At 36.8% G+C, this 16,167-nt stretch overlaps 1 protein-coding gene across 5 annotated transcripts; it reads left to right on the forward strand.

Moving 5' to 3' along the window:
- The first annotated feature begins 7,787 nt into the window (after positions 1-7,787).
- On the forward strand, positions 7,788-15,116 carry LOC149986669 (uncharacterized). 5 transcript variants are annotated; one of them, XM_090245834.1, is made up of 7 exons: positions 7,788-8,115; positions 8,547-8,614; positions 8,879-8,989; positions 9,207-10,928; positions 11,071-11,132; positions 11,434-11,622; positions 11,800-15,116. In XM_090245834.1, exons 4-7 carry the CDS (start codon positions 9,308-9,310, stop codon positions 12,070-12,072), a joined length of 2,145 nt encoding a protein of 714 aa, XP_090101960.1. In that variant the 5' UTR covers positions 7,788-8,115; positions 8,547-8,614; positions 8,879-8,989; positions 9,207-9,307; the 3' UTR covers positions 12,073-15,116. The 5 variants fall into 5 exon arrangements, with proteins under 5 accessions (XP_090101960.1, XP_090101962.1, XP_090101959.1 ...); XM_090245836.1 differs by having other exon boundaries at positions 9,211-10,928; XM_090245833.1 differs by lacking the exon at positions 7,788-8,115 and adding an exon at positions 8,128-8,378.
- The last annotated feature ends 1,051 nt before the right edge of the window (positions 15,117-16,167 follow it).

Consider the following 16,167-nt stretch of genomic DNA (forward strand, 5'->3'; position numbering starts at 1 on the left):
GAGATAAGAACCACAAAAAATTAGTGATAGTAACAAACTTATTAGAGAATTATAATAAGATATATAGGGTCTAAGATTTGATAATTAAAATCCAAGAATTGGTAACCAGATCCAAGAATAAAAAACTAAAGAAATAAAGATACTAACAAAAATGCATTAAAAAAAAAAAAAATACATAATTAGAAGTTTTGAGACTTGTATTGAATAAAAATAATTTAACCATTACCTTAACTTTTTATATATATCTTTGAAGCTAAAAAATATTTTTTAAAGTATTATAAGATGCTTAAAAATTACTTTAAAATATTCCATAGAAATGTTTTAGAATTTTTTAAAATATTTTGAAAGACTCTTTTTAAAAATTTAATAGGACTTCTTAAGACATTCTAAAGATTTTATTTAAAATCTTCTAATCATTTTTTTTAGTAACTTAGTGTCACAAATATATATATTTATTCTAATAATTATCTAGATAATAAAAATAGGTAGAAGTAAGTCAAAGTAAATAAATATGATAATATCTTGTGGAAAGCTTCCTAGAAGTTTTATAGATATTGCTTTGCCTTTATACATGTCTAAAGGTGATTGGTAGGTTGAAAACTTAGCCAATAAGGAGGCCATGTGTCAACATGTTGACCACTTGTAGTACAAGTTGGACATATGGTGCACACCTAGGGAACTTGACTTGCAAATTAGACATATGTTGTACAAATTGGATGCGTATTAGAGGTCCTATAGCATATTGCCATGTAATTCTTAGTTAAGTAGTATATATAGAGGTAAGAGTAAAGTCCTCCCCACTCTTGTCAATTTTTTTTTTGTTTTTAGTCTAATTTCAAGAGACTTATGTTTTCTAGTCTTTGGCAATAGCTATTCCAGTTCTTCCTTGAATATACATACTTTCTTCTATTTTGTCACTTTCTTTTTGACTTAGATTCCATGAGTTTATGTATCTTCTTCCACTTTGTGCCCTTAATAGATTGACAGGAGTATACATATAATATCAAAGTTTTGTCCTTTTTTGATTAAAAATGGATTATCTCTTTTTTTTTTATAAGACATAAGCATATTAGAAGTTATAAATTACCCTCTTCTAAACTAATATTATTTCTAGATTCCATTGGAATCGGCTATCAAGAATAGGTCCAGTTGGAATTGGCTGCCAAGAGCAGGTTCAATTTGAATCGGCTGCCAAGAGCAGGTCTAATTGGAATTGGCTGTCAAGAGCAGGTTCAATTGGAATTGGCTGCCAAGAGCACGTCCAGTTGGAATTGGTTGCCAAGAGCAGGTTCAATTGGAATCGGCTTCCAAGAGCAAGTCCAGTTGGAATTGGCTGTCAAGAGCAAGTTCAATTGGAATCGACTACCAAGAGCAGGTCTAGTTGGAATTGGGTGCAAAGAGCAAGTTCAATTGGAATTGGCTGCCAAGAGCAGGTCTAGTTGGAATTGGCTGTCAAGAGCAGGTCGAGTTGGAATTGGCTGCCAAGAGCAGGTTCAATTGGAATCGACTGCCAAGAGCCGGTCCAGTTGGAATTGGCTGCCAAGAGCAGGTTCAATTGGAATCGGCTGCCAGGAGCAGGTCCAGTTGGAATTGGCTGTCAAGAGTAGGTCCAGTTGGAATTGGCTGCCAAGAGCAAGTTCAATTGGAATCGGCTGCCAAGAGTAGGTCTTGTTGGAGTCGGTTGCCAAGAGCGGGTTCAATTGGAATCGCCTGCTAAGAGCAGGTCCAGTTGGAATTGGCTGCCATGAGCAGGTTCAATTGGAATCGGCTGCCAAGAGCAAGTTCAGTTGGAATTGGCTGTCAAGAGCAGGTTCAATTGGAATCGGCTGCCAAGAGCAAGTTCAGTTGGAATTGGTTGCCAAGAGCAGGTTCAATTGGAATCGGCTGCCAAGAGCAGGTCCAGTTGGAATTGGCTTCCATGAGCAGGTTCAATTGGAATCGGGTGCCAAGAGCAGGTCCAGTTGGAATTGGCTGCAAAGAGCAGGTTCAATTGGAATCGGCTGCCAACAGCTCAATGCATGTCTGCCAATTAGAATTGCATGGCCGGCAATTGGAATTGGCCGCCTTTGCTTGCTACTATTGCTCCTTTCTAGGGCCTGGCACGAAATAACTTTAGGAGGTTGGCAAGCATAAAGGAATCGGCCAACGTAACGACAAGGACGGTGGCTGGCGTTGATGGCAATGAACACGACGGCATGAGACGAGGAATGAATGCAGCGTATGGCTATTGGCACTGCAATGCCCAATTGGGTGTGAATTGCGGAGCAAGGTGGAGGGACGGGTGGGAGATTGGGAAATGTCTATCGGAGCGTGAGTCCTTCGTATTTGCTCCAGATTTTCTCAGACCGGGTCCTGATGCCTCCTTATCGCACGTTTTATAATATGCATTTCAATGTTGGAAGCACAAGTGCTGGTCGTGCCCAACGCTTGAGCAATGCGGTTAAGCTTCAACAACAACAACAACATTAAGATCGAAGACGCAGATTACGACGAAGTCTGCAAGCCATCCACTCATAACCATATCAGCTGCACAAAGCTCCTAAACCTTGGTCGCAAATGGTGATGTCCAAAGCTGATGATCTCACAATAGATCAATACCTTGGTTTAGGGTACACAATTTATAGTCTTAGTCTTCGAAATAAAAGCTTCCAGTGGCAATTTATAAGTCCAAAGTATACCCTACAAACAAGAGATGATCTGGATTTTTATTCCTAAACCTAAGTACCCTACAGTTAGTCGGAGAGGAAGATAGAATACGTACAAATATATGAGGTCATATGGCTAAAATCAGGTTTAATGAAAGAGCTTGGAATTGTAGTGTCAAAAGCAAAAGACACAAGTGAAGTCTAAGAGAAGTGGTCGACCATGCGTGTGACACCCAGTTGAGAGCAGTCCTCCTTTTCCGCAGTTCATCTCGCTCGTCGTTGTCATGGTAGAGGTTCAAGTCATGACAAGGGATGGCTGCTGCAAAGCGTTTGTCTTGGGTCGTCGAAACTGGCCACAGGAATAGTCGTAGACTGAGTAAAGCCGGCCGTTTCGACAGTTGTGAATAGGAGGGGAATGAGGTGAATACAGTTATGAAACACAACTCCCTCGCCATATCACCCTTGTGTAGCAATAACCCACTTGCTGGATGCCATTTGTACTTCCAATATCAAGACTGAAAATGCTTAGAGATGCACTTTAGTTCTAGCTGCAGAAGAACAATACCAGTTCAACAATGCCACCACTACACCTCCATTTAAAAAAGTACGATTTTCGCGCAAAGAATCCATGTGTGTTGATTGAAAGAGAGTTTCCACCTTGGGAGCCATCAGTCATAATCAAGAGGCGACCTCTTCGTCTTCCTTCACCTAAACCAACACCCTCATCTACTACCATTTTCGTTAGGACCCGAACCATTATAAGTAGATAGTTGACAATTATCTCAACTCAAACATCAGGCGAAGCACAAAACTTTGAGCCGAACACACGAGCAGGTAACCATGCTGTAAAAATTATGAATTCATAGATGCGAATTCATAGAACTGAATATCACGTGCGAGGTCCCACTCGCGACCATGTTTACATCCAAAACCGGGCACATGCGCTTGCACAGGAGAAAGGCACATGAAGGGCACCGTCCATCCCATACTGCCACCGTTCCCTAGATGCCACTCTCATTACCCTTCCCCCTTGTACGGGTTGGTCCAAAACCTGGTCGCCTAGTCTTCCGATCGAAGGCTGCCTCAAGCTTCTCAGAAAAGCAAGATAGTGCGGCGCATGTCTCAACAAACACATCGTTCAGGTTTGCTTGCAAAGCATGGGGAGAATGAGCGGTCGGAGGGCAGTTCGAGGTTTAGGGTTTAGGGAAGTGTGGCCAATGAGATGCAACCGAGGGAAGGGGGTGGAGAAAGACGTGGAGTGAAGAGGAGCAGGGGCTTGCAAAGGAGACAATGGCAGTTTTAGAGATGCAACAGGTTTAGGGTTTCGTGGGGGGACGAAAAAAGTCACCGTTTATGAGCGGCGGAGCGACCAAAGTGGCATCGCTGGACGAGGGAGTTGGTCGTCACCATCGTTGTATGAATCGATGGGTGACTACATGCCTATGTCACAGGATGTGCAAGCGTAGCATGCAATTTGGCGGTGGACCTCGTTCTTACCCGCGGCAATGTACGATGCAGAGGCGCCTCGAGATGACGCGTTGGGTGGGGTGTACAAGAGGAGCCACAGCTTTTGGGGGTAGGGTTTAGGGTTGCACACATTCAACAATTTCTTTTGGAGCCCGCCAAGGTCGTCAATGTCTAAGGGTGAGTTTTCGAGATTTTTGATGGCAAACGAGGAGTCGCGGATCTAGGCGGGGAGCGGTGAAGGGGGCTTTTATGAGGAGGTAGGAAGGGAGCAAGTCGAACGGACATGCGAGGATTGAAGTTGGGATCGGCGTCACTGCTGGAGGCCGAGGGACCTGGTCGCTAGGATTACAGATATTTTTCGATGCGTCGTTCAATAATTTTGTATCATCGAAGAACGAGGACGAGGAGGCGTGGGCAGTGATAGACATATACGGGTGCAATGAGTTCCGGATGTTGGAATTCTAGGTGAGGCGATGTATGAGAGGGAGGAGCCATGATTGGACGGAGGGCCCATTTGCCCACCCGGGCGAGAAAGCTAGGCGTTGCAATCCGCGGCGGTACGAGGACTCAAGGACAGTGTGTAGAGAGTTTCGAAAAAAGGGAGCCCTCGGAGAGGCGATGCGTGCGAGTTTGGGTGCATTTAAGTATTTGAGTATTGGCTGCATTTGGCTTGGTACTTGGACACAGCCATGCAAGGATGGGCAGAATTAGCATCGTCGAGTGTGGTTTTTGGTGCATACGTCGGAGCAGCTGCGGTGGATGCCTGCAGCGGCACAGGAGGCACAGGAAGCGATGACAAGAGATCGGAGCACAAGGCGTCACGAAGAGTTGCCGCAAGCTGGTGCACCGAGGAGCTACGATCGAGCGTCGAGGTACGAGGACTTGTCTTACGATGGACCATAGAGACGTGACGGTTTGAGCCAGTCATTGGAGCACTCAAGGTCGGCCCACTAGAGTGCAAGGTATGCGACATTATAGAATTCATTGCCTAAGTCGATGTTGGTCGGGCTCGCACAGTACCCGCTGCCACCAAGCCCTTTGTTGTTGGGGTCGGTTGAGAAATGGGCGTGGCTGTGGGGTGATTAACAAGTATGTCGATGTTTGATTTTGAAGAATCTGTAATGTGACTATAGGCGACACTGCAGTAAGCGGCGTAGTCTGAAAGGCTACACTCACAGATGCATCGGGGGTAGGCACCTTGGTCGCTTGTGGGAGACTTGCAGAAGTCGAAGATAGAGCTGATATTGACTCCGTCAATGATGGTCCTGATGGAAGGAGAGCCGATGGTGCAGCAGGTGGAGAGCGGACAAAGACATATGGGCGAGTAGCCTGAAGGACTCTCTGGACCTGGACTAGGTGAACTACCTATCTATGGGAGATTGCTTTGAGTAAGCAGTGTTCTGTACGCATTTAGACTCCATACTTAGTTCTTTCATGAGAAAAAATATACAAGTCAGAACTCTAATCAGGGTCTGAAGATCCTAATTAGGATTTTTCAAACCCTAAATTACAAAAAACAAAACACATTTTTTTGAAAAACAAAAACGTTTATAGAGGTCTTTAGGTGATTTTAAGCCTTGGCAAAATTTTACAACAAAAAAAGCTGTGATATATTGAGAGATATTGAGGATGAAAAACCTCTAGGACACCCATGTAATCCTAAACCCTAAACCCTAAACCATTACCTATATCAGAACAACCATGGTCATTTGTTTCTATAGATTCTATTATAAATCTTTCAATTTCAAGCTTTTATGATCCCATATTTATGATAGTAGATTGCTTAACCAAGATGGTATATTTTGTACCATATATAAAAAAATATTACAAGTAAAGAAACAAGTACATTTTTTCTTAATAACATCTATTGCCTAAAATACTACTAATATGCTTAAATTTATATATATTATCTAATGAATGGCTCACAATACAATAATCATAGTTCCCTTCTAAGTTTAATAAAAATCTATAATTAAAATTTATTAGACTTATAATATTTACAATTCCTATAATATTTCTAATTTCTTAAAAGTATCCAAAATACAAAAAAAATATAAATTTCTATATATTAATAATTATTAGATTAAAAACTAGAATAAATAATAATCCCACTAAATTGGTGTTGTAATTATGGTTTAGAGGATAAATACTATTTTTTAAAATCTTTATTTTAATGCACAAAAAATAAGGTCTGACACAACATAGCCTCAAGTAAAAAAATTGAGTCCTGCAAGAATTTTAGGCCAATTTTTTTCTTTGGAACCATGTATCAAAGTTTTTTTTTCTTGGCTTGAAAGCTATATTGGAAGGCTCTAACATAGCCTCAAGTTTTGATGTCCTAAGTCCTTGTATAAAGCAATCCTAAACATATAACTTACTTTTAGAAAGTATAAAATTAACAATAACATTCAACTACAAAACCAAAATGGAGCTTAGAAATTGGAATTTGGAGTCGTTTGACTTTTTGATCATTATGGCTCCATCTTTTAGAAATTAATATTACAACAAATTTGAAGGGTAAGAGGGCCACTAAAGAATAGTAGATTCTTTTACTATATATGTTCTTACATGCTTTGTCTATTTCAAGTGTATTTTTTAAAACTTAAAAATATAAATATTTAAAAAATTATAGTATTTTCAAAATAGTCATACTTATACAAATGATATATCCACTTCAATTTAGAAACAAAATTTTGACTTTGAATTATATCATGTTATTTTTCATTAAATCTTAAGCCTTCCACCAAAAATTAGAGACATTGAAGTATTTTGTAATCATTATAAATTTCTTTACATATAAGACCTTAAAAATTGAATTAATTTCAATTTGAACTATAAAATTTTAATTTTTTAAAGATTAATAAAGAATGACTTGCAGAGTTTAATTACAGTAGATAGATATCAAATTTATAAGATTTAACCTCCAGATCACACATGAAAGTGACAAACATGATGCAATTTTTCACTTTGATGTAACCTTTGATTTTCACAACTGGTTGAAAATTTACAAATTGGCAAAGATTTGATGTTTCCAACATACTCACCCAATCAAATGTTTTATAATGAATTATTGGACTTAAGCTTTAGAAAATCATTAAAAATAAAAATTCTATTTCTAAAGAATCAAATTTTGTATCATTAATTGTATTTGAATGTATGTACAATATGGACTAAGCAACACATAAAATGATTGTTGCATGTGAAAAATGATTCTTTAGGTGTCACATTGGTAGATGACAATCTATATGTCATTGCAATTCATGTGTGTTGTACAACTTTTTGGAGGTTTCTTCTAAGAGATGGGATGTGAGCATGGATGCTTTGTACACGTTCATGCAATCAAATCTCAAAACTCCATCACCAATATTTTCCTATCAATTACTGAGTAAAAAATAGAAACTCATTAAAAAATTCACCAAAATTGGAGATTTTGTTTTCTGAAAGTGAAATTTGGTATGCACAATCACAATTGTATTAGTATGCAATGGTGATTTTTGGTCTCAAAAATTACTAATCATGATTACATTGCGTGCAAATCTGTGAAAGGTACCATAGTAAGGCCGCATTCTTTATGTCTGGGTACTGTAAAGAGGCCAGTTTAAACCTTTCCTAAGCAAACAACCAATTTTGGTTGGCATTTGAAATTTTGATTGACTTCATGATCGAACCACTCAGGTTTTCCACCTTGTGCATCAGCGAGCGCCGAGGAATTCCCGTATCACACATGAATAAGTCTTGCTTTGTGAATTGCTGTCGTGGGCAGCTTTGGTGTTGGGTTACTGTTTGCGTCTAGTAGATTACTAATTGCTGCAAGAGATTCCTTTAAAATGATTGTGTAGTTTAAACAAGAATTGGGGGAGTTGAAAAAGAGATCCCGTCAATCCCTTCATCGTAGGCTCAAGACCAGGCATGGGATGTAACAATGCTATTCGACATTGTTTTCCATGTTTTCAAACTCTGGCGGAAGAACCGCATTACAGACCATGATTATTGTCAGTCGTCGGTAAGGAGCTCAACCAAGTGGCCACCCATGGGATGGAACAATGTTGTGTTTATATCAGGTGCCTATCTATAGATCGTTACAACGCCCTCTTATGTTGACAATGTTCGATTGGTTCAGCAATAATCGTAGCGATACAGCTGATTAGTTCCTTCGCACAAGTACTTAGACCTACAGTAGCAACTTGTTAGAATCGTTTTCACGGATATGTATGTGGATATACATATCGTCCCGAGGGCTCTTATAGAATTAGATTAGGCTTGATGGTAAGAGGACCGCCTTTGCGTTACCCAGTGCAACTGAAGTGGAGCCCTTGCTTGTGAAAGAGCCGTCCATGCAAGAAGAATCTGTTGTAGTTAATAAGTGATGATTCGGAATATTACCGTATGCTCGCGTGTCCGATGCTCAACTGCTTGAATGTGGATTTGTTTCAGGTGGAAGAGGAAGGTCTGTAAGGACGCTGCTGTTGTAATCGGCATATCTAGGTTTAAATTCATTGAAGGTAAGGACCAGAGTTGCAAGCAAGTTTTGAAGTAGGAACCTTATATGTTGAACAATGTAGGAAGAAGTAATGCGCCATGTGCTTGGTATAAACCTAATCTGTTTCCTACAACAGAATCTGCTTGAAGGCCATCCTCGAATCACGACTTTCCTCTTGATCATGAAGAATGTATCCTTCTCTGATCCGGTTGATGAGACAACCTAAGGTAGATGGCCATTGTAGTGTTTGATTTGATCTCTAAACACTGCTCATTTGTTTTCACAGAAGTGGATTTTTGGGAGAAACAACGGAGGAACGGACCCAGGAGGATTTTCTGGATTTTGAATTTGCTTCGGCAGTGCTGCTGCTGCTTTTGTGCCTGTTGTGTTTTGTGTGGTAAGCTTGCAGATTCCTTGCATACGCCTTGTAGGATTTTGAAAGTGTAGCACAGTTGTAAATTATTCTCTAGAATTTTTGATGAAATCAATATTTTGAATTATATTTTTGTGCTTAGCAAGGCCATTCATATATGAGGTGATAGTGACCGGAACATTATTGGGAGGGCAGCCAGGATTATCGACCAACCCATTATGCTTTCTTGCTTGTGAGCCAGGCAGAATCTGTTGGCGGATTAATATTGATTAAGGTTATTGTACCCCCTCGACATATATCCTGAAGACCCTTTAATTGAAGGAGCTCGTGCACTTCCGCTTCATGGAGCGTTTCCGCACGTATTTTAGGCGATTCTCCCCAAAAGCCGTACCCAAGGCGGATGAGTTACTCAATATCTGCACGGAAACAATACAAAAATTGAGTTCAAGTACTGAAGTGGGGACTGAAGATTATCTGATGAACAGACACCAATGTAATTTTCTCGTTGGAAGGCTTTCAGATACACGAGATAGTTTACAAAAGATTCTAATCTCACCCCTTCTTGATGAGAAAACAATTCTAGCGCTTGAAGAGCTTCATCAGGTGCTCCTGGATGTGGAAACGGTTATCAATGCCAGCCGCATCACTTCCTCACAATGGCCAAGAGCAGCTATTGAACAATGGGAGATGAAAGAGACTTTTTCACGACTACTTTACGACGTTCAATGGTACACGTCTGTTCTTCTAAGCATTCTTGTGGACAATTCCCAGGAGTCATACATCACATTTGAACCAGCATTGTGCGGCGGTCAGCTGAGTGTGGGGGACGAGTTTTCTCTGCTGACAGCGATGAAGGAAGATGAAGAGAGCCTCAAGGACCGCCTCAGATCTGTGAAGGTGGACGATCCAATAGAGAAATGGCTTGCAAATCAGTTGCTTAAGCAGACAATGCGATCCGAGGAAGATCATCTTAACGCGTCGCACCAATTCCTAAAAAATAGTGAAGGCAAAGACTCGGAGTCATCATTATTCGTCGACGATTCAAATGACTTCAGCTTGGCTACAGCATCTCCTGGTATATTATTCCTGAAATATCAAGATCTTAACTTCGATGGCATCCAACTTGGTAAAGGTGCGTCTGCAACGGTAAGAAGAACAAAGCTTATAGGTGGACAATATGCAATGAAGACTTTCGAAACTGGTAATACGACGGAGTTTGATCAGGAAATAGCTGCTTTACAGATATTGGGGCAGCATCCTCATGTAGTACGCCTGCTGTGCTACTCTAAGGAAGATGACCAGTGCGTCCTCATCATGGAAGAAATGCACAAGGATCTGTCCACTGTTTTGTCTGATATTTCGCGCTACAGAAAACAAAAAGGACTCACACCTACGCGTCCTTTTTCAGATGTACAAGCTGTTGCCTTGATGCTCCAAATTGGGGAAGGCATGAAGTATATTCACAGTAAGGGTATAGCGCATCGCGATCTTAAGTCTCTAAACGTTCTCGTCAACCTTGCAGATCCTTCAAGCAGACCATTTTCCAAAATTAGATCAGTGAAGATTGCTGATTTTGGTCTGGCTAAAACCAAAAACGCCTCTCAGACATATTCAAATCAGACTGTGAACCGAGGTACCAACAAGTGGATGGCGCCGGAGGTCATTGAGTTTGGTGACAAGAAGCGCTCCAGGTTCAACCCCAGAAAAGCTGACGTCTACAGTTTTGCCATCATCTGCTGGGAGATTCTGACTGGGAAACTTCCTTACTTTGATATATATCAAACTGACAGACTGATAAAAGATCAAGTGAAGGCAGGCACTTTGAGACCTAACCTTTCAAAAGAATGTCCTCCGAAGTTGGCTGCTCTAATTAAAAGATGTTGGCATCCAATTTCTCACGAGCGGCCGCTGTTTCCTGAAATATGCAAAGAACTGCGGTACATCAAAGGGCTACTTTTGAGAGGTGAGCTTCTGACAATGAATGCCAATTAATGATTACAAGTTTGAGATGTTGATATAGCAGAATGTGGCAATGACTTCAAAAGTATTAGCATGATTTCTAATTTCTAAGATTAATTTTATTTGCACTTGTATATGTTCCGTAGGTGATCAGAGAACATTGGAATTGCAAGATAGTCCTCCACTTAGATCCCTGGGAAGAGCGCAGGTAAGCCATGTTGTGTACTAATCTGAACATGTGTTGGTGTGGAGTAGGAACTTGGTAATTTCAAGCAAAAACCAACGAGTTGGTTCATTACAAGGAATTTTACTAAATTATTATTATTACTGCAAATGATAGCAAGCTGGCTGGATATTGCATTGAATAAGGCCTAATTCAAGTACCTTGGATATGCTCTTCTAGCTAGTGAAAGAATGCATGAATCTGTGGGTACGTTTCAGGTCGGAGGTATTTGAGAGATATATTTAAACAGTGGGCTGGGAATGTGGTGCACTAATCTTACGAACAGATTCAAGGACCTTGGGGAGGTGCTGGTGGTGGCAAATTTCTTGATATGGGCACCTCTATCAATCGGATCAAGTTCAAATACTCACAATCTCCAGGGCTAGTGGGTTTAATGGAGGTGGAGTATAACTTTGATGGTAAGAACTATGTGAGAAGATACTGTGATGGTTACAATGGACATCAAGAGAAAGAGGTAAGTTTCATACTGTTTCTCATGAGTTCCATGTACCCTATTATCAATGAGAATCAGTTTTTTTGATTTCTTTTCCCCCTCTGTTCCATATGCAACCTTATTAAACAACAGTATTGTTGTTGCTCTGTTAATTTGAATCTCTGATTATATCCTAAGAGATCATTGTTGTGACTCCAGATAGTATTTGAGCCCTTTGAGTTCATCACACATATCAGCGGATGCAAGTCCCAGACAGCCCTACATGTATCTGGTATAGATAGTCAAGTAGTCAACGTTGATAGTGTAGTATCATTGACTATCCATACCAATATCAAAAATTATGGTCCTTTTGGCCATGAAAAGGGTGAGCCATTCACAAGTGCTATTGGTAGAGTAATTGGGTTTCATGGAGGAGGTGGTGCTATTCTTGACAGCCTTGGTGTTGTGATAATTCTTGGTGACACAAGTTGACTTATGTGAGCTGATTACCAAGTGATCACCATAAAATCAGACAACTGCTTAATTCCATAAAACTGTGATCACAACAATTCACATATGTGAGCTGATTATTAAAACAAATAGCCAATCTTCAAAAATCCATATTCTTCTTCTTTGTTGAAAGTTAGTATAGTATGTGTTTGATAGCAATAATTAGTGGGTTTTACAATTGGATTATCATTTCCATTTCTAGGTCCCATAATTGTTGTCCCTTGACATTGCAGAAGCACATCAAAGAAATTTAGTATTGTATTCTGTAGGTTCAGCTCACCCTTAGCTTTAGATATTGTCTATTAAAGTCTCTTCAAAGCTTATCTTTTGTGAACAAACAATAATGGAATCCCTTTAGGGATTTCAAGCTCAATATGTTTTCAATTGTGTAATGAAATTGATCAAATCTTGTGGAATCCATTGGAACTATGTGTTGACATCATGAAATTAGAGATTTCATATAATCAAGTTGGTAAGAAAATACATAAAATTGAGATAACATTTCAATAAAATCATTTAGCTAAATAAGTATCAAACTTTAATGACTCATAATTCTTCATTAAAAAAATATTTAGGTAGAAAAAGCATGAATTTAAAAAATAAATTATAAGTGATAATAGAAATTTTTCATTATACTATAAAATAAATATTGAATTTTTAATATAGAAGTTATAAATGTTATGAATATAACATGTTTTTTTTAATTTAAAATTTTATTTTAGAATTTGAAACATTTTTATTAAGTAAAAACATTCTAGTTTAGTTCAAATTCAAAACCATGTATTTATTATTTCTTAACTTTATCTAATAGTAAAATTTTTAAAAACAGTTCATCACAATGTAAAAAAGACCTCATTTCTATGATATACAAATTCAACTTTGTTCCATGGCTATTAATGAGTTCTTTTTTCATCCATCTATTTTAAAAATAAGAATTATAAAAAGAATTTGTGTTAATAATCTATAAAAAATAGTTTGGTATTATGTTCTATTAGAAATCATTGTTTTTATGGTTCAAGATGTTAATACTGAAAAATTGAATCCATTACTTATAACAATTCAATTTTTTTTAAAATATCATAAATTAAAAATTTATTATTTTAAATTTATTTGATGAATTAATTATTTTAATTCATAAAATTTTATTTTAATATGTATATTTTATTTACAAATGAATTTAAAATAAATATTTAAATTTATCATTTCAAATTTATTTGTAAATTTGAATTTATAAAAATTCAGATAGATCCAATAAAATGTATGTAATTCAAAATTTACAATCAAAAAAATTTATTAAAAAATCTTCATTAAATTAGGTTTGTTTGTTTGTTTTTTTTTCTCATTTTATAATACATCTTCTAAAGATGGTAAATCTATAGATTTTCAAATCCATCATAAATTGATTGATTTAAATTTATTGATAATATTTTTAATTATGCATCAATATTTATATTACTTCATTTAATGATAGAATTGGATTATTTTTTTAAATATGCAGAGGATTTGGAAAAAAAGACTGTGAGGCTAATATATTTAAGAACATGATTAAGAAGGGTCTCACAATAAATGAAGGAGTTCAAGAACTACTAGAGAAGTGTGAGCCTAAAATCCACCACTCTATGGAATTAGTACTATACAATGAGCTGAAGAGGTAGAATGGGAGAACTCCCAATGGTATAATTGTTAAGTTAATTGAAATATAGGTCTTTGTAGTTCAATTAAAATTAACACCTTCCAAGTAATGGTTACCAATATTTACCACAATGAAGCATGTTAAATGAAAATATTAAATGAAATTCACTATAAAAAAATGATAAAAATAATTAATTAAGTTATTACTTTTAACTCACAGTAAGAAAAAAAATTTAAGTTTGAATTAAAAATAAAAATCAAAAGTTAAAAGTTAAAAAGTTAAAATTAAAAGCTAAAATTTAAAAATTAAATTTAAAAGTAAAATAGAGAATATTAAGAATTAAAAGTTAAAAGTTAAAACTTATTAGCCAAAAGTTGAAATGTAGAGATTTGGAGTCACTGTGAAGATGAAAGTAAAAATAAAATAAGGGAGGTAAAATCAAAGGTACCTTAAGAACGCCCAAGGATTGATAGCAGCAACCCCCTTCTACTCAAAAATTTGCCAAAATTTTTAATTAACTCCAAATTGAATGACTCTTAGTTTGTTGCAAGTTTTATTTAAAGACGCTCTTGTTTTAATAAATTTTTTTGCAATCTAGTAATCAAGCCCTAAGGATTGCCCCTTTGAAGTTGAGTGATCCAAACTCCCATGGTGACCAATCCCGTTCACTTAGAAATTCACAAAAATTTCAATTTGTCTTAAAACTCAACAAATGTTGTGTCTTTCAAAGCTCAGCTTATAAACCTCAATTCTTCCAAAATTTCAAAAGGATCCAATTATAAGGTACTGAGAAATGCCTTCCCAAACTCGATTAATCCAAACTGTGAAGGCAGTCACCTCTCTCACACTCAAAAATTCACCAAAATTTCAATTCGACTCCAAATTGAACAAGTCTTATCTTGTTAGAAAGCTATCAACAAAAGTTACAATTGCAAAGAATTTTACATTGAAAATAAAAAATTGAATAATTGAATGAGAAAAATTTGAGGGTCTTGAAACCCTTGGAGTATTTGGGAAGCCAAGGGAGCTATTTACCACAATGAAGCATGTTTTAAAACCCAATGACTATCATTCACCACTCAAAATCCATGCACATACATCCACAAAGTTCACAATGAGATTTAAAATTCAAAATGAGGTTAAGATTAGGATTTTTGGTCAAAGTTTGGTATAGCTTTGCCCTTCACCAAAAGAGAAGAGAAAGAGGGCTTGAAAAACCAAGCCACTCTTATACAATTGAGTGGAGGCTTGTAGAAGAGTGGCTAAATTTTTACCCTTAATTTCTAAGATTCATAATCTAAATCTATGGCCTTCATTCACCCAAGAGCTAATCTCGTTACTAAGGCTGATGGCTATTGTAAGTAATCAATTTTTTTTTTTTTGGTAAATCTAACTTCACCACTGTGTTCAAAACATCTTTTTTATGCTAAAATTGACTAATCACATGCCTCTATCCACATTTATATGTAATTTTTATGCAAGTTTTTATATCTAAAGTTTTTAGCAATTATTGTAAAATCCTTTAAAAATGAGAATTTCATTGCTCCACTTGTATTTTGGAGGAGAAGGTGCTGACCTTTGTTTTCTTCACTCCATGGGGTGAATCCAATGCCGCCATTGGATTTGAAGGCCTCTATTAATTGAAAAAGACCACTTTGCCACTTGAATTTGTTGAATTTGGAAAAGAGCTTCAAAACCATCATTGCTAAACTTCACTAAATCTATTAGAAAATTCTAATACTTCTTCACTCTAAATCATATGAGATAATTGTAGGTGAACTCATAGGTTTCCAATCAATCCGTATAGCAATGACTAATGATCTTAAAATTATTAAAATAAACTATATTATTATTATTTTAATTTTCTAACTTTTATTTTTTTAATCCTAATTAGCCTAACTAAAGGAATTAGGCTAGGATTTATACCATCAAAGGTTACAATCCTAAAAATTTGATAAAATTAGATTTTATTTATAAAAATCTTAATCTAACATACTCAATTATCATAAAATAAGAAAAAAAAATAAAAAGTGAAATTTTAGAGCATAATTAAGAGCTTACAAGAAACAAGATTATTAAAGACAAATATAATTCTAAAAACACAAGAAATTAGAATAGCTATGCCAAAGTATAAGAAGAGCAAATGCTCACAAGATTAATAATATTACATAGAAAAAGTATTAATGCGATTGTAGAAGATCTCAATTTCAATTCTTAGATGGTCATATAGAATCTTCTTAAAAGCCAAGAAAATTGTGACACAAGCTTTTAGGACCATATAATAATTCTAAAGAGGTTTATAAATTCAAAAAGCTTTCAGATAATTCTTCTATAGCTACATAGTTGTTAGGTATAATTGTAGGATAATTACTAGCAGTTAGAAATTATAGTAGCATTAATACCAAGCTTTGAATAGAATCTCATGCAACCAATAGATGATTAAG

The sequence above is a fragment of the Physcomitrium patens genome, chromosome 21, assembly GCF_059467195.1.
Source record: "Physcomitrium patens ecotype Gransden chromosome 21, ASM5946719v1, whole genome shotgun sequence".
NCBI lineage: Eukaryota > Viridiplantae > Streptophyta > Bryopsida > Funariales > Funariaceae > Physcomitrium > Physcomitrium patens.

Coding starts and splice junctions, on each gene's coding strand:
- LOC149986669 (XM_090245834.1), top strand. CDS start 9,308: ATGGAGCGTTTCCGCACGTATTTTAGGCGATTCTCCCCAAAAGCCGTA. Junction 10,929..11,070: donor CAAAGGGCTACTTTTGAGAG/GTGAGCTTCTGA, acceptor TATGTTCCGTAG/GTGATCAGAGAACATTGGAA. Junction 11,133..11,433: donor GATCCCTGGGAAGAGCGCAG/GTAAGCCATGTT, acceptor TCTTACGAACAG/ATTCAAGGACCTTGGGGAGG.